Source organism: Arvicola amphibius, chromosome 3 (assembly GCF_903992535.2).
Source record: "Arvicola amphibius chromosome 3, mArvAmp1.2, whole genome shotgun sequence".
NCBI classification, from domain to species: domain Eukaryota; kingdom Metazoa; phylum Chordata; class Mammalia; order Rodentia; family Cricetidae; genus Arvicola; species Arvicola amphibius.
In genome coordinates this window covers 186,663,507-186,682,517 of record NC_052049.1, presented here as the reverse complement: position 1 = coordinate 186,682,517, position 19,011 = coordinate 186,663,507, and the positions used below count along the sequence as shown (strand labels likewise).

Genomic DNA, 19,011 nt, shown 5'->3' with positions numbered 1-19,011 from the left:
CCACAGTGTTCCTCTGTTGGAGAGACGGCGGAGGAGCAATCTGGTGCATTTTCCTGGAGCAAAGGCAGGGTAAACACTTTGTTCATATGTTTACTGGTTTTCAAAATAATGAGTTGGTTGCTTAGCGGTCTCCAAAGGCTGCGTCTGTGATATTCTCATGCTCACACAGATTTATGATTTGGCGTGTCGGTACACACCGCTTCTTCTAAAGGCTGTGAGTTGCCTCCTGGGTGTTGCGTCTTGACTCCTGTGGTCCTTGCGTCTTGCTGTGTGATGTGACAGTTGTTTCTGGCTTGAATGTCTTGTCTCTGGATCTGAGCAGTCTGTCTCTCCAAGGAGACTGGCAGGGGCTCTCCTTGGGCTTGGGCTGGCTATAGTTTCTAGTCTTTTTGATTGACGAAGCCAGAGAACATCTATTTAAAAATATGTCACCTGCTTGTGGTGGCATTTCTAACTACATGTTTATGTCAGTTTTTTTAAAATTTAACTTAAAAATCTTGGTTTCTAATGTGGTGTAATTTTACTGTTTTAGAATGCTTGGTCAGGATGGTAATATTAATATAATTTCAAATACAATTCTTTGTGTGTGTGTTTGTACTCGGGACAGTCTCATGTAGGGATGCACAACCAGGTTAGTCAATACGCTTCACATTCTCTCATGCTCCGCTCTGTGATGCTGCTGATCCCACAGAGACTTAGGCATTGACTTCATTGTTTTTAATTTGGAGTGTATTATAAAATAGTTCAATTTGCTTTTTCTTTTCAGGCAGGGTTTCTAGTATCCCAGGCTGGTCTTGAACTCCCTCTGTAACTCAAAATGACCTTGACTTTCCCACTCCCAATACTTAATCTGTTTTATCATCATTTAAAATATTAAACTGGCAGCTGGGGAAATGGCTCAGTGGGTAAGAGCACTTGGTAGCATGTGTGAGGACCTGGGTCCTGCACTCAAGAAGCTGGGTGTAGGTCCTCCATTGGTGTGAGGGGCGTGGTGGCTGCCAGACTCACTGGCTACTGGCTTCGGATTCAGTTGGGAGACATTGTCTCAAAGGCAGAGATAAAGCTGGCACCTGAAGTCTTCCTCTCGCCTCCACGTGCACATTTGGGTATGGCCATCCCACCTCCTCTGCTTCAGAAAGAGCCACCTGAAGCCTGTTAGGCGGCTCAGCAGTTAAAGACACTTTTTGCCACAAACTTGACAACCTGAGCTCGGTTTCTAGAACCCTCACAGGAGGAGAGAACTGGCTTGTAACAGTTACTCTCTGACTTGTACACATGTGTGCTGTGGCAACACGCACACACACACATACACACACATACACACACATATACAAACAGACAGACAGACACACACACCTGTATACTGCTTGGTTTCTGTTAACTTGGTGCAAATCTAGACGTTTCTGAGAAGAGGGCATCTTAACTGAGAAAACGCTTCCATCAGATTGGCCTGTAGATGAGTCTTTAAAGACTGATGTGGGAGGACCCAACTCACGGTGGGTGGTGCCACCTCTGGGCAGATGGTCCTGGCTTCTGTAAGAAAGCAGGGTGAGTGAGCCATGGGGACCAAGCCAGTAAGCAGCACCCCTCCATGGCCTCTGCTTCAGTTCCTGCCACCAGGTTCCAGCCTTGAGTTCCTGCCCTGGCTCCCCTCTGTGATAGACTGTAAGCTGTAAGATGAAATAAACCCTTTCCTTCCCAGATTGCTTTGGTTGTGTTTTTTGTTTTTTAGCACAGCAATAGAAACCACAACTAGGATGCTTGTTTCCATTCTCAAGCATAACGTTTTCTGTTACATCGCCTGCTTTCATCTTCCATTAAGAATATAAGCAAATGTGCCTGCCTACCTGTCCGTTTGCCTGCCTGCCTGTTCGTCTGCCTGTCCTCTGTGTATTCCTTTAACTGCTTTTTTCTCTCTGTCTCTCCCTCCTTCTCTAATTCTGCTTCTTTCTCTGCCATCTGCGTCTGAACGAGGAAGGTAGTAATGTAACTCTGCACCTCTGGCTGGGAATGGATTCAAGCACCCAGCAGAACCAGCTGCCCTCTGTCACCAAGTCAGCTCTGACTGCTTAGGGAAAACAGCCCCTGGCTGGGTAAGTTCCGCTGGGCTGGAAGAAATAGTAATCCATACAGGAAGACACAGCTTCATGCAGTGTGGCCCTTGTCTCTGGACATTCTTCATAACTGTGTGGCATCTACGCCTTGGGTGCTCAGTGGCGTCACCAGCCCTGGGTCCTGGGCTAACTGATAGAAAAGACAAAAGCTCTGTGTTCAGCTGAAGCCAAGAGCATTGGCAGAGACCATGATGTTCTCTCCTCCTGAGATCAACGGTGGCACAGGCCATTTTATAGGACCTCTTTCTGTGGGTTTTGGTAGGGTACGGGGTAAAACGAGTCTTGTTCAAAAATCCCTATATTTACTAAAAGTTTACTAAGTTTATCACCAGTATTATTAATAGAAAAACATGCATATTGTGAGTTCATACATTTTTGAAAATTTTATGATGAATAGGATTCCAAAAGCCAATAAAAGAGTCAGAGACAGCCCTGTTCCCACTGTTATGCATCTCATAAGAGGACCAAGCTTCATAACTGTAACATATATAGAGGGCCCAGGTCAGTCCCATGCAGGCTCCTTGGTTGTTGGTTCAGTCTCTGTGAGCCAGGTTAGTTGATTTTGTGGGTTTTCTTGTGATGTCCTTGACCACTCTCTCTGGCTCCTATAATCCCTCCTCCCCCTCTTCTGCAAGATTCCACGAGCTCAGCCTAGTGTTTGGCTGTGGGTCTCTGCATCTGTTTCCGTCAGTTCCTGGATGGAGTCTCTCTCTTGACTACGGGGCTGGGCACCAATCTGTGAGTGTGGCACAATATTGTTAGGCATCTGTACATTGACGTTTCTTTCCCTCTCCAGCCATGTTTGGTCTCTGGAACACCCAGCCTCTGGGTTCCTGCATTCTAGGCAATGTCAGGGGTGGGCTCCCTCTCTTGGGTCTCACGCTGGACCAGGCACCTACAGTTTCTGTGCCACCCTTCTTCCAGCACATCCCATGCAGGGCAGACTGTAATTTGAAGGTTATATAGCTGGGTTGGTGTCCCAATCCCTCCCATGGAAGTCTTGCCTGGTCACAGGGGATGGCCAGTTCAGGCTACATACTCATTGTTGCTAGGGATATTAGCTAGGAGCTAGCTCCACATCCTCTCCAGCATGAGCTGTTACTTGTGTTTTTGATCTTAGCCATTCAGACAAGCATAAGATGGAATCTCAGAGCTATTTTGATTTGCATTTCCCCGATGACGAAGGATGTTGAACATTTCTTTCAGTATTTCTCAGCCGTTTCAGATTCTTCTGTTGAGAATTTTCTGTTTAGATCTGTACCCCATTTTTTATTGGATTATTTGTCTTTTTGATGTCTAGTTTTTGAGTTCTTTGTATATTTTGGAAATCAGCCCTCTGTCGATGTGGGGTTGGTGAAGATCCTATCCTGTTCTGTAGGCTGTCATTTTGTCTTGTTGACCGTGTCCTTTGCTTTACAGAAGCTTTTCAGTTTCAGGAGGTCCCATTTATTGATTGTTGCTCTTAATGTCTGTGCTACTGGGGCAATATTTAGGAAGTGATCTCCTGTGTCAAAGCGTTCAAGGCTGTTTTCTACTTTCTCTTCTATCAATCAGGTTCAGTGTAACTGGATTTATATTGAAGTCTTTGATCCACTTGGACTTGAGTTTTGTGAAGGATGGGAGATATAGATATATTTGCATTCTTCTACATGTTGATATCCAGTTATGCCAGCATCCTTTGTTGAAGATGTGCTCCTTTTTCCATTATATAATTTTGGCTTCTGTCTCAAAAAATCAGATGAACACAGGTGTGTGGATTTACACCTGGGTCTTCAGTTTGATTCCATTGATCCGCCTGTCTGTTTTTGTGCCAATACCATGCAGTTTTTATTATGATAATTCTGTAGTAGAGCTTGAAATCAGGGATGTTGATGCCTCCAGAAGTTCTCTCATTGTACAGGAGTGTTTTAGCTATCCTGTGTTTGTTCTTTTTCCATATGAAGCTGAGTATTGTTCTTTAAGGTCTATAGAGACTTGTGGTAGGAGTTTAATGGGAATTGTATTGACTCTGTAGAGTACAGGACTCAGGTGTGATCCAGAGAGACTCAGGTGTGGTCCAGAGAGTGTAGGAACTCATATACACAACATGCAGGGACTCAGGAGGGATCCAAAGCCTATAGTTGTATCTGGGGGAAGGCATGAAGAAGTCAGGAAAGTTGTGAGTCTGGCTAATGTGGTGAGGGCTGTGGCTAGTGTGGTGAGGGTTATGGCTAGGGTGGTGAGGATTGTCAGAATAGGGTGAGCATATGTTTGGTGCTTGGTGTGGAAGGCTGCCTATTCCTGCACCTGAGCTAATGGCGTTACCACTTCCTGGCTTCTGGGTCTCCTAACTGTGCTGTAAATTTTCTCACTTCCTGAAATGTGACCAGGTATGCCTCTTTAATTCTAATTCTTGACTGATTATCCTTAAAAATAAACCAGGAACTTCTAGGGAAGATGCACGCATGGATTTAACATCAGTTTTAATCTCAGGCTGAATTCGGGTCTGCTGTCCAACCCCAGGATGTTCCCCTTGGGAAACAAACTTTTGGTTCTCACTTGTTGTCCCTGTACTGTGCAGCCATTGTTACAGCCCAGAGCTATTGGGAGGCAGCTTGATTGTGCACGTGCGCGTGTGTGTACGTGCATATGTGTGTGTACACACGTGTGTGTGCGTGTGTGTGTACATGCATATGTGTGTGTACACACGTGTGTGTGTGTGTGTGTGTGCGCGCACCTATGGGTCCAGAACCTGCCTCAGTTTCATTCTGACTGGCAAGTGTCACTGGCATTGCTCGGTGCTGTGAGCCTTGAAGTAAAGACCGTGTTTACGTTTGTGTCCGATCACCGGGTGTGGCTCTGTCACTCAGGGTAGGAGCTATGTCAATGTGGACGTGTGCACCCCTGCTGGGACTCAGGTCTTCATGCTCCTCTGTCCTCCAGCTGGTCCAGCTACTTCCTGCCACACTTCCTGTTATATCCTTGAGGCTTTGTTTTTCAACTGGGCTAGATTTTAACTCCACTCAGAATTTGAGCAAATCATTCACCATTTGAAGATTTACCCTTTTTTAAAAAATTTTGAACATATTTTTAATTAAAATATATTACCTTTTCCTCCCTTCTCCTCCCTGCAGCCCCTCCCATGTCCCCTCCTCTGACACTTCTCATGACCCTGTTACAGGATGTAGGTATATAGGAAATAGAATTCCATTTGCTCAGGAATTAAGGCCAACAATTGACAACTGGGACCTTGTGAGAATCGATTGCTTCTGTCAACACACACTGGCTAAGTTCAGGTTTAAGTGAGATAGTATCACTCGTGGTTTTGGCAAACTGAGAACACAGACACACACAGCTGATGAGGTTTTATCGCCTGCCTCTTGTTTGATCGCTGCAGTCCATGACTATTGGGTTGACCTCTCCATCATTTCTCCTCAGGACTTCGTGTCTACGATAATCCGTTTGCTGGACAGTCCGTCCACTGCCATCCGAGCCAAAGCCGTCCTGGTGCTGCTTTACATCCTGATCTACAACCGGGACATGCTGCTGCTGAGCTGCCAAGCGAGGTATGGGCTCCGCCCCAGAGTCTGTTGGGGCTGTTGATCAGTGCTTGTAGTGTCTTGGCGACAACTTACTGGCCTTTATGTGTCTGCTATTGAAAGCCTTTTCTAAACTTTACCGGGCATTTGATCTGTCTGTATCTTTAGCTTGTAAGCCCAGAGAGGATCTTGAGCACAAACAAGTAAGGTCTCAAGGGCTTTGTGCCTTCAGGGTACCAAAGTTTCCCTGAAAGACTCTTAGGTTGAGAAGCTGAAGGCGCCATGGTAGGGGGGTGGGATTGCCAGAACAACCCTGGGCTAGGTGTCCATCTGTCACTTTGAGATTTATCTATCTATCTATCTATCTATCTATCTATCTATCTATCTATCTATCTATCTATCTATCTATCTAAGAAAGGGGTTGGTTTTGTAGTTCAGGCTAGCCTTGAACTCTTGGACTCTCTGCCTTTGCCTTCCCAGTATTGGGGTTGCAGGTGTGAACTACCACACGGGGCGTCCTCTCTGTTTCACCCTTCCTGTCAGAGAAAGAGCTGTCCTGGGCACCCCCAAAGTTCTAGTTGTGTTTGGCTCATTCTCACCCACATTCCTCCTCAGCTCTGCTCTACTGGGGTCCAGAGAGTCCTGAAAATCTAGTCAATATCTTTTCATTTGGAGCCTGGAGCTCCCTGTATAGTCCAGGCTGCCCTAGAACCCACTGTGTAGCTCAGGCTAGCCTTGAAGTTGTGATCTTCATGCCTCAGCCTCCCCGAGAGGTGGGATTACAGACCTCCTGGATACCCCAAGGAATGTTCAGTTAGGGCTCGTGCCCTCCACTTCCTCCCATGAGGGACTGTCGGCACTCTCAGCAACTGGTGTCCTTGGGACGATGGTGGCAGTTTCATGTGGCAGATCCTGCTCTGTGACCCCTCCCAGGGCAGCGCTGAGGCTGAAGTCTCTGCTGGGACTCCTAAGCGTCTAGTAGTGTATGTAGTGCAGCCTGAAGAAGCACCCACTGCACACTCTGGAGCAATGCAGTGAGCAGGGTGGCCTGGGCACGGTGCAGACGGCAGCAGGGATGGCCTCAGTGTGACACCAGTCCCTGAGGTCATGCGACCCCGAAGTGTGGCTTCTCCTGTGTGGATGCTGTGTAATCCTGGGGCCAGATTGTGAGGGACAGAGCCTCACCTCATCCTTAAGGAGAAAGGCTTCTCCCCCTACCTTTGTCTGTAGCACTCGGTCATTCACTGAGCCGTGAGGACAGCAGCGTAGGAAGCCTTGAAGGAGAAAGTACTGGATGACCATGCAGCTTGCAGCAAAGCAACTAATGGACGAGACAGGAGAATTCTGTCATTGTGACTCTGGGAGAGGCTTCTGAACATCAACGAAACTGAAAAAGAGATGCTTTGTCAGGGACACTGTTTCTAAAGCCTGTGAGCCAGTGGCAAAGACTCAGGGATACAGGTCACAGCCTCCAGAAGACACAGAGCAGGTTCTGGAAATCTCACACACCAAGTGCCAGGAATCCTGGTGGGGCCTGGGACAGATGAGTTTTAACTCAGGAAGTTGGAGCAGGCTTCTTCTAGATGCTGGCATTCTCTGTGGAGCTTGATTGACCTAGGGTGACGTGGGGGACTGAGGCAGAGTGGAAGATGGTGACCAGGGGGACTTGTCACCTCAAGCTGTGCTTTGATGCTGAGAAGCTGGTCAATAACTCCCTCGCCCAGCAGGGGGAAAGCAGCTAAGGTGCCTTATTGTCTACAAGGGAAGAGGCAGACCTAAGACAGAAGTCTGGGAAGGGCTGGAATTGGGGTACCAGGCGCTCTGAAGGCAGGACTGCAAAATGTCCCTGGAGCCCCAGAGGCTCCTTGTCTCAAGAACTGAGGGGGTGGTTTCAGAGAACCAATACCCAAGTGTGATCTCTGGCCTCCATGGGTATGGGGACACAGGCACACAAACACACAGGCACACACATAGACAGAGGTATGTATACACATGTGTGCACACACACAGGGCAAAGACAGATTACATTTGCTGTGGGAGGGGCCTCACTGTGGGAGGGGCCTCCTCCCGTTACTGAAGCTGCTTCCATTGCCCTCCTTAGGTGAGTTATTGATTCTTTGGACACGCCCCCTCCCTCCGGCTGCTAGTTGTCCTGGTCTCAGGTCAGTCTTGGTGGCTGACATTCCTTTCTACATGGTGTGTCTTTTCTCTCTACCCTTCAAAGATGCTTTCTGACCATCAAAGTTCAGAAGTTTTATATAAAATCTTTGGGGAGTGTTTCTTGAATCTCTAGATTCATATCTTGGGAGTGAATTTGATTTTCAGCCACGACTTTTAAAAATCCCTTTGAAGCCCTCTTGCCCTCAGCTCCCCTCTGGAGACTCTGATGACACACGTCTAAGGTGTTAGTTGATTGTCCTGTTGTTACCAGGTCCTGTGTCTTTTGTTCCCTCTGGGTTTTAGGCTTTATAATTCCAAACTCTCCTCTCAAATCCCCGGCACGACTTCCTCTTCTCTACACTGTTGAGCCCATCTAGTGATGTTTCTGCATTTTTCACTTGGTTCATTTTTATGATTTTTTTTTTAATTTAAGAGTTTAAATTCTTTCATTAGATTTAAGAGAATTTCAGTGCTTTTTGGAAATTTTAAGTTTTGACTCTTATTTTTTGAGGGTCGGGGTCGTGCATGCCCCAAGCATACATGTGGAGGTCAGAGGACACCTTCTGGGTGTCGGTTCCCTCCTTTTTACCTTCTGAGTCCTGAGGATGGAACGCGGTCATCAAGCGTGGGCAGCAGCCACCTTTGCGTGCTTACCCCGTTATAGAAGCTTTTTAAAAAGGCGTCCGTAGCTTGCTAGATCCTCACAGCATGGGACTTGCACTGCTGTCTGCTCACGTCCAGCTGGGTCGTGTTAGGATTTCCAGCTCTTCACTTCTCTGGGTGGCGTTAAGATGTTCTGCATGCTTTGCTTCCCGGGAGATTCAAGTCTCTCTTTACTCTGCATTAGTAGGTCTGGGGTGCAGAGAAGGGGGTGCTGGTTGCCGGACCTCTGACACTTCTCTTCTGTGGGAATTGGGCCGTTGCCTTGGGAATGGAAGACAGCTCTCCGTCAGGCACTGGTACTGCTGCTGCTGGGAAGCCTCAGGAGTGGTCCAGCTTTGCTGGGAGGGAAATGGAGGGTCAGCCTGTGACTCATGACTCCCTTCTGTCACGGAGAATTGGGCCTTGCAGGGGGAAGATGGGGACCTGGAGCAGGTACTGCAGTGGAAGGCTAACTCCTTTGCCACTAAAGCTGTGCAGGAGAGGGACAGGTCCTGTGTGGCTTCCCTTTGATCTGCTAGCGATCTTTTTACCTGGGGCGCAGGAAGACTCATCGCGACTGTTCTGGGATGGAGGCTTGGGGAACTGAGGAGCTAAGGAAATGAAGGCGACGCATGGCTGCCCTGTTCCTCTCATATCCCCGTTTCCCCACCCCTGTTCTTCAGGCAGCCCGCCTCCTGTTTACTCTTTGGAGTCTAATTGGGCTTGTTTCAATTTTTTGAACTTGATATTACTGCTACGCCCAGTGGTTCTTGGCTGTGATAGAGAACTCAGAAGAGAGAGGGTGCTCCATATCAACAGAAGAGGGAATTACAAATCTTGATGATTGCTTGTTGAAATCCTAGTGTGCAGCCTTCAGGAACGAGCCAGGAAATGTCTCTGACAGCAAATGCACCATCACTTTGGATTTACATTTGATATTCGGGCAAATGTGAGTGGGTGAGGTTCCACGCCCAGGGTGTCCAGTGGGTGTTGTCACTGCCAGTGCTGATGGCGTGGGATCCTGGGAGTAGTCAGGCATTGACCTGGGGTTGCTCGTTAGGTGTCCATAAAGGAGGAAGGGAAAGACCGGCTCTGTGTTCATTGTGAACATGTTTGGTAAAGAAGAGCCCTCAGTGGCTGTGCACATCTATTTTCATGTGTCTGCACAAAATCCTTCATGTTGATTGAGGTTTCTATCCTGCCCAGTCCCACAGCCATTTAGTCCCAAAGACACACACAGAGGTCTACATTAATCATGAACTGGTTGGTCTATTAGCTCAGGCTTCTTATTAACTCTTATAACTTATATTAGCCCATAATTCTTGTCTGTGTTAGCCACATGGCTTGGTACCTTTTTTGGTGAGGCCGTCACATCTTGCTTCCTCTCTGTCTGGGTGATGACTGCAGACTGAAACTTCCCTCTTCCCAGATTTCTCATTGCCCCACCTCTCCTTCCTGCCTGGTTGCCCCCCCCCCCACCTCTTCTTCCTGCCTAGCTACTGGCCAATCAGCGTTTATTTGAAATAACAAGTGACAGGGTACAGACCATTGTCCCACAGCACCTTCAAAAAATAAGAACTGAAGAATGAGACCAAACTGATTCCCTGAGGCAGGTGGGACAGAGGCGTCACCTCCCTCACTGGTCTGAGTGTGAAGGGACCCCAGTGGCTCATGGCTCTACATACTGGGTCCCAGTTGGTGGGGCTAGTTTGAAGGCTGTGATAGGTGGAACCCCTAGGGTAGCCCCTGAAGTTCCATCCTTCCCTTAGTTCTGGTCCAGCTTCCTGTTTCCTTGAGGGGAGGAGGGCTGGCTGCGGCTCCTGCCGCATGAACTCTGCCTTCAACCAGGTGCTGAGATGAGAAACGTCCCTAAGACGGTGAGGTGTGTCGCTCCTACAATTAAAAAACGAATCCAAGCTGGGTAGGGGAACAACATTAGCAATGTGGGAACTGATGTCTGGCAGTCATAAGGAACCAAGAGGAGGGCTTTTGAGTTGGCTCAGCAGGCAAAGGCAGTGGCCACCAAAGCCTGATGACCTGAGTTCAGTCCCTGGGGCCCACATGGTGGAAGGGGAGAATAATAGATTCCTGCAAGTTATCCTCTGACCTCCACACATGTGCTGAGCAATGTGTGTGTCTATACCCCACACAGACAAATAAAACACACATGATAAAAAAAATTAGAAGGGTTATGGGATCCTCAAGACAGCAAAACTGATTTTTTTTCTAGGCTTGGGAATTTGACTTGGGAACATTAATGGTTCTCGGGGAGCGTTGAGGTGGAGAGGGCTGGGTCTGCCTCCGTTGCCCTGCAGCCCAGGCTTGTGTTGTTGTGTGTGTAAAGGTTGCCCAGGACACACAACTGCTGCTAAAGCTTCTGTGGTGAGTTTGTGGGGGCAGGTCCCCCTTTCCTGGTCCCTGCCGCTGCAGTACCAGCTGAGTTGCCGTGTGTCATCCGCTGCCTGTCTGCTGCTGACAGACACTTCCCACCCTCAGCCTGCCGTAACCTTCACGGTACTTGGTGGATATTTTCCCTGCTTCCTGTCATCACCGCTGTCCCTTGATGGTCTATATTTCAGCACGTTTTCTGCCACGTCAGCTCTCCCATCCATTCACAGTGGAGCTGAGCCGTCAGCACCAGATAGAGAGGAGATGACAGCCCCCAAATGTCCATCCGTTTCTTCAAACGGCTCTGTCTCAGATTGAGTGTGACAAGTCAGGAAATGGGGCCTTAGCGTCTCTGGGTGCGATTGGTACTTCGGAGGATGGATAGTTCTATGAGTTTATGGTGAGGCCTGCTGTGAGCTGGGTGTGAGAGCCTCCTGAGGGACCAGGCTTTCTAGAGGGGTTCTCTCCCCTCCCCCCTTGGCATCTATGTTAATATGGAAATCAGTGAAATTTAAAAAAACCATCTGCTTTGATCTTAAAAGAGAGATTTTCTTAAGGAAATATTTACTCTGGATAATTGGTTAACTGTGTGGGAAAATTTATTTTCTTTGCTTATACAAAAGTTAATTCCAGATGGATTAAAGAATTATCTGCCCCAAAGAAACCATAAACAGCTGGAAGAAAATATGTTTAAATCCAGGGGAGAAAAAAAAAAGCCAGGAGCAAATGCTTAGTTGGTTCTGCATAACCTGGAAACTCTCTATCCCTAAAACTCATCGGTAACACACTGGGTACACCTACAGAGGACCCGGGTTCAGGTCCTAGCTCCCACAATCACTGGGTGCTCCTGCAGAGGACCCGGGTTTAGGTCCCAACTCTCATAATCACTGGGTTGTCCTGCAGCGGACCCGGGTTCAGGTCCCAGCTCCCACAATCACTGGGCCCTCTGCAGAGGACCCAGGTTCAGGTCTCAGCTCCCATAATCACTGGGTGCTCCAGCAGAGGACCCGGGTTCAGGTCCCAGCTCCCATAAACACTGGACATTCTGCAGAGGACCCGGGTTCAGTTCCTAGCACCCAAAAGCACTGGGCACTCTGCAGAGGACCCGGGTTCAGGTCCCAGCACCCACAAGTCTGGGTGCTCCTGCAGAGGACCTGGGTTCAGGTCCCAGCTCCCACAAGCTCTAGGTGCTTCTGCAGAGGACCTGGGTTTGGGTCCCAGCTCCCACAATCACTGGGTGCTCCTGCAGAGGACCTGGATTCGGGTCCCAGATCCCACAAGCACTGGGTGCTCCTGCAGAGGACCCGGGTTCGGGTCCCAGCTCCCACATGGTGGCTCACAATACCTGTAATTCCAGCTCCAGGGACTGTGATGTTCTTCTCTTCGGGCTTCTGTGAGGGCTGTGCACAAATGGTTCTCATGCATGAAGGCACAACACCTATGTACAGAAAATAAATAAAATAAAATCATGGGTAAACCTTATATGCTTACAAAACTTCTAAGATTTTTGTATCATTCATAATAATCTCTCTGCTTTGAAGAGATTTCTAATGACAGGAATAGGTATTTTGCGTCATTAGTAATTGATGAAATGGTTGGAGAGATTTGGTGTGTGGTGCTTGCTATATGAATCTGGAATGCTTGCAAACATGTATGGAGAAAATAACTCCTGAAGGTTGTCCCTGCCTCCATGTGTGTGCCATGGCTTGTGTGTCTATGCACAATGATGATGAAAAAATTAAGAAAATAATTGAAGATGCAGATAAAGACGACACTGAGTGGTAAAGCACTGTTGCCATTATACATCTGAAATGGGGATGGGGGCTCTTGTTACCCTGCTGAGGCGACAGGGGGCTCTTGTTACCCTGCTGAGACTATGGGGGGGCTCTTGTTACCCTGCTGAGGCTATGGGGGGCTCTTGTTACCCTGCTGAGGCTACGGGGGGGGGGGGCTCTTGTTACCCTGCTGAGGCTACGGGGGGGGGTTCTTGTTACCCTGCTGAGGCTACGGGGGGCTCTTGTTACCCTGCTGAGGCTACGGGGGGCTCTTGTTACCCTGCTGAGGCTACGGGGGGGCTCTTGTTAGCCTGCTGAGGCTACGGGGGGGGGCTCTTGTTACCCTGCCTCGAGGCTACGGGGGGGGGGGCTCTTGTTAGCCTGCTGAGGCTACGGGGGGGCTCTTGTTACCCTGCTGAGGCTACGGGGGGGGGGGGCTCTTGTTACCCTGCTGAGGCGACAGGGGGCTCTTGTTACCCTGCTGAGGCTATGGGGGTTTCTTGTTACCCTGCTGAGGCTACGGGGGGGGGGGGGCTCTTGTTACCCTGCTGAGGCTACGGGGGTTCTTGTTACCCTGCTGAGGCTATGGGGAGCTCTTGTTAGCCTGCTGAGGCTACGGGGGGGCTCTTGTTACCCTGATGAGGCTTCGGGGGGGGGGGAGTTCTTGTTACCCTGCTGAGGCGACAGGGGGCTCTTGTTACCCTGCTGAGGCTACGGGGGGTTCTTGTTACCCTGCTGAGGCTATGGGGGGTTCTTGTTACCCTGCTGAGGCTACGGGGGGGCTCTTGTTACCCTGCTGAGGCTACGGGGGGGTTCTTGTTACCCTGCTGAGGCTACGGGGGGCTCTTGTTACCCTGCTGAGGCTACGGGGGGGCTCTTGTTACCCTGCTGAGGCTACGGGGGGCTCTTGTTACCCTGCTGAGGCTACGGGGGGGCTCTTGTTACCCTGCCTCGAGGCTACGGGGGGGCTCTTGTTAGCCTGCTGAGGCTACGGGGGGCTCTTGTTACCCTGATGAGGCTACGGGGGGGGGCTCTTGTTACCCTGCTGAGGCGACAGGGGGCTCTTGTTACCCTGCTGAGGCTATGGGGGTTTCTTGTTACCCTGCTGAGGCTACGGGGGGGGGGGGGGCCCTTGTTACCCTGCTGAGGCTACGGGGGGGTTCTTGTTACCCTGCTGAGGCTATGGGGAGCTCTTGTTAGCCTGCTGAGGCTACGGGGGGCTCTTGTTACCCTGATGAGGCTTCGGGGGGGGGGGAGCTCTTGTTACCCTGCTGAGGCGACAGGGGGCTCTTGTTACACTGCTGAGGCTACGGGGGGTTCTTGTTACCCTGCTGAGGCTATGGGGGGTTCTTGTTACCCTGCTAAGGCTATGGGGGCACTTGTTACCCTGCTGAGGCTACGGGGGGCACTTGTTACCCTGCTGAGGCTATGGGGGGCACTTGTTACCCTGCTGAGGCCAGTGGAGGACATGCTGCCCCTCTGAGGCTCCCTTTGAATGGGCAGTTTGGCATGCATCTTTGGAACCTGACTGGGTATTTCCAGTACAGTGAGTGAACTGCACAGGTGTGTGCTTGTTTCTCTCCTGCCCGCCAGTTCCCCAATAACCACTCTGAGGCTTAATATTAATTACAATTGTTTGGATAATAACAAGCTCAGGCTTATTATTAATTAGTTCTTACAACTTAAATTAACCCTTTCTATTAGTTTATATTTTACCATAAGGTTTATATCTTGTTACCTCATATCTTGTTTCTCTGGTGGCTGCTGGCATCTCCCAACTCTGCCCTTTTTCTCCCTGTATCTCTGTTTGGATTTCCCACCTGGCTCTATTCTGCTTGGCTATTGACCAAATCAGCTTCTTTATTAACCAGTGGTAGTAAAAAATGTTTCCAGCATGCAGAGACTCCCCATATCAGGTGCTTCTCTTGTGAGCCTCAGCACTACAGACCAAATCCCTGTGAATCCTTCACTTGCTGTCCTTTTGCTGGTCCTGAGTAGCCCCCATCTTTCCCGCTGTGGAAGCTCAGAGGCATCTAAAGGACTCTGGTGACATTTGTAGAGTGTGTCATTTTATCTGCATGATTGCCGACAGCATCCTCTAGATTGGATTCTGTCAGTGAGCGTGCCCATCCTGTGGAAACAATGGCATGCTATCTCACTTTTTCCTAGAACCTTCCTCTCCTTTCCTATTATGTCAGTAATTTCTGGTGCCGTGATAGAACAAAGTGTGGAAGAGTGTGTTTTGGCTTGCAGTTCCAGAAGGGAAGTCCGTAATGTTGGGGAGGTGTGGCGGCAGGTGGCTGGAGCAGGAAGCCCAGAGGCTGCATCTTCCACATGTGCAGAAACAAACCAAAGGGAGAGCAAGGCAAAGCTATGCACTCTCAAAGCTGCCCCTAGTGGTAAACTTTCCTCTAGCCAGCCTTCATGATCTAAGCATTCTGTAATTTCCCTGAGCAGCACCCCTCAGTGAAGACAGAGAAGTTGGTGCATTCCTGGGGCCCCTTTACTGCAGGCGCTCAGGAGCCGTGCTCCAGCAGGAGGCCCCAGGGAATGTTCTAGGCTCCTATTTTTCCTTGCTGGTCATGCTAATTCTTACATTTCATGTAAGTCAGCATATGGGTTCTGACAGTTGCTAAGTACGACTCTTCCAGTTACAGATTTAGGAAGAAAAGGAGCAACCAGAGTAGGCTTGTAGATACGCTGGGGTTGCTGTCATTTGGATTTAGGCCAAATGTCCATTTATCACCTGGACGCCATAGCTGAGTCAAAACTTTGATGGGAAATGAAGGTGTTGAATTGAGGAAGGAGTTTGCTGCAGATCCTGGGAGGGGCAGGGGAGAGAGGGAAGGCACATCCTTTAATATTAATTAATAATAATAAACTAATATTCATTTAATATAAATATTAAAGCAAATTATTCCTAAATGGGGAGAAACAAGTGCTACAATCCATCATGGGGGGCACAGATGGCAGGAGTGTGGACCTGGGTCACTTCACACCTCAGGAAGCAGAGAGCAGGAAGGGTCGGTGCCCATTCTGCCGTGCACATCTGCTGGTGCACATCTGCCGGTGCACATCTGGCTCCTCCTCTTTTCCTTTTCCATTCCACTCAGAACCCCAGCTTTTGCCTCTCACATTCCATGGGGTCTTCTTCCTTTGTGACCCTCTTTGCATCCTCACAGACAGGCACAAAGGTCTGTCTCTCAGGTCATTTTTTTTTTTTTTTTTTTTTTTTTTTTTTTGGTTTTTTTTGGTTTTTCAAGACAAGTGTTTCTCTGAAGCTTTAGAGCCTGTCCTGGAGCTAGCTCTTGTAGACCAGGCTGGTCTCGAACTCACAGAGATCCGCCTGCCTCTGCCTCCCTAGTGCTGGGATTAAAGGCGTGCGCCACCACCGCCCGGCTTCTCTCTGGTCATTTTACATCCAATCAAACTCTTAAAGATTATCCAAAATAAAAAATACTGAGCAAGCATGTAGGAGACACTGTATGCATTTTATTAGACTTTTTCCCTGTTTGAGACAGGGTCTCAGATAGTCGAGGTTAGCCCCAAACTCACTATGAGTGAAGGATGGCCTTGAACACCTGCCCCTTCTACTTGTCCTCCCAAGTATTTGGTCATGGGCATGAGCCCCCACATGGTCACAGATGTGAGCCCCTACGTGGTCGCAGGCGTGAGCCCCCACGTGGTCGCAGGCGTGAGCCCTCACGTGGTCGCAGGCGTGAGCCCCCACGTGGTCGCAGGCGTGAGCCCCCACGTGGTCATAGGCGTGAGCCCCCACATGGGCTTCAGTGTCACTGACACCAGCCTTGTGCTCAGCTCCATGAGCACCAGAGACCAGGACTTGGCAAGCTCAGTCCTGGGACATGGGTGTCAGTACAGAGAACTCAGAGGGAAGGGTGGGAGGGGTGCTGGGGGCGGGGATGAGAGTCAGTACAGAGTGAGGTGACTGAAGTCTGGAAGGTAAGGGGATGGGAACGCTATGGGAAGAGGCTCCCCCGTGGAGGGAGTTGGAGGGAAGAATGGGTCTTGTTCTTCGGCAGTTTATTTGGATTATTACTGAGTGTCATTCTTTTTAACTTGGTCTCTGTAGAATGCTAAGAAATACAATTTGCCATGTTGGAGAACAGTCTAAATGTTCATGGTCTCCTCATGCAAAGGTCTCCACATTTTATCCTTCTTATCCAAAGTGAGTTCGTAGAGTGCGGGGTGGATGTCCCTGTCGGTAGCCTGTGAGCAGCTGGTGACAGCGGTTGTCGCCTCATGGAGGGCTCGCTGGTGCTGGGCCACACTGGTTCTGAGCAAGCAGATGGCTGTCTTCTGATGGGCTCACTCTGCAGTAGGGTTCCAAAGGGCAACCAAACCTCAACTTAAGGAAAGATATTTCAGACTTTGGCAACTAAATATACATCATTACATTCTGTGCTAAGTAATTTAGATTTTAGAGAAAATTTGAATCTTTAAAGACAAGTAGGAATGTACTTTTGTATATGCTGTGGATTGGGGGGGACAGTTTTATTTTAATTCTCTGACTCCTGAAACTTAAGAACCACCTTTGCATTCTGCTTACATCTGGGAGAGCTATGGATTTGGGGGATTTCCCAGGGCAGGGGGAAAACTCACCCTGGCGTTCTTCCAGACTTTATTCCAGTCTGGATGAAAGTGGCCCAGGTGTCCTTACTTTCCAGAGGCGAACCAGTGTCATCTGGAGAAGTCGACTGCAGGACGCACAGCGCACTCTACAGTCAGAGTGTGTGCAGAGACCACACTCAGTGCACTCTACAGTGTATGCAGAGACCACACTCAGTGCACAGTGCACTCTACAGTGTGTGTGCAGAGACCACACTCCGTGAATGGAGACTGGAGTCCTCTGGGATTGGTATTTGGAGTCGGATAGAAAATATGAACCCTGAGGAACGTGGGGTGGGGGCTCGGGAAGAGGTTGAAGTGTGGAATTTCACTTGTGTTTTAATAAATAAAACTTACCTGAGGATCAGAAAAGCAAAGCAACCAGCCACTGGCTCTTACCTTGACCTCAGTCTGAAATGGCTATCCTGCCTCCAGAAATCTCAGAATGAGACTGTGTCTAAGGACTGTCTTCTTCCTGTTTTATAATCCTCTCTAGGGCTGGGATTAAAGGTGTGCACCACTACGCCTGGTTTCTATGGCAACTGGTGTGGCTACTGGGATTAAAGTGTGTCACCACTGCCTGGTCTATAAGGCTGACCGGGATGGCAGTTTTACTTTTCTGATCCTCAGGCAACTACAGTTGGCATTGCCTTATGTAAATGTCAGTGGATGACAAACCTCTCCTTAAGTTACACCAGGTAGGCATGTGGTGCATTTGCTTGTGAAAACATGACAGCACAAACAGACTTGGCAACTGTGGGCTCAGTTCATGGTTCTGACAGTCTGCACAGGCTCCATCATAAGGAAACACTGATAAATATTAACTTAAAGTTAGGGATTTCCATTAGAGTCAGAAATTTAAAAACAAACAAAAGAATCCAAATCAAGCCATAGACCAGGGGAAGGCACTTGTTACAAAAATAATTCCCCACTGAGTTTCTAACCTAAAGGACAAGAGAATCCAGGAGAAAAACAAGACTTAATGAACCCTTCACATGTGTCTTCACACACGTGTCGTCCCTAGATGTTCAGTTCACACATGAGAAGATGCTGGCTTCATGAGTGATCAAGGCAGCTCATAGCGCATCTCTCTCACGTGCACACACACACACACGTACATGCATGCACGGCAGGCATCTTAAACTAATGGACAGAAAGGTGTGCTAATGTAACTGTTGCTGTCCACGTTTCTTTGGGTCTGTGTCCATAGTTCCCCAAAAGAACTAGAGTTCATTTGAATGGCCAGGACTTCCAACTAAGTTTAATATTAATGACTAACAAAAGGGCTGGTACCCAAGGTTCTCCATTGATCCTGGACACCAAGAGCCCCATGTGTGCAAATGTCTTGGTTGGTCACCATCTATCAATGGAGAGTGAATCTTTCCATTGGGCAAAGACAAACGAAATCAGGGTGGTGTTTACAGCCTGGGCAGAGACCATTTGTGGAGCCTGGCTTCGGCATCAGTGTCCGGGCTTGTAAAGCGCAGCCGACTGTGCCTGGCTGTGCAGTGCAGTGACGGTCAGCATGGCTAGGACTGCACCTCTGGAAACACCCGCCTCGGTGGCATTTAAGACAGACACTGTATCTATCTATCTATCTATCTTACCATGAGCAATAATCTCTGCCCGGTGCTCTTTGCAGGCTGGTGATGTACATCGAGAGAGACAGCAGAAAGACCTCCCCAGGCAAGGAGCTACAGGGTGGGAGCGAGTATCTGGCCAGGTGCCTGGATCTCCTCATCCAGCACATGGTACAGGAGCCGCCGCGGATCCTAGGTAAACGACAGC

The 19,011-nt window shown here is 49.0% G+C and overlaps 1 protein-coding gene across 1 annotated transcript in view; it reads left to right on the top strand.

Annotated features, from left to right (window-relative positions):
- Window positions 1-19,011, top strand: part of Ulk4 (unc-51 like kinase 4) — a 275,070-nt gene that overhangs the window by 60,835 nt on the left and 195,224 nt on the right. The window contains exons 21-22 of the mRNA XM_038324151.1: window positions 5,532-5,659; window positions 18,866-18,999. Of these exons, the coding sequence (XP_038180079.1) occupies window positions 5,532-5,659; window positions 18,866-18,999 (262 nt within the window). The remainder of the gene's footprint in view (window positions 1-5,531; window positions 5,660-18,865; window positions 19,000-19,011) is intronic.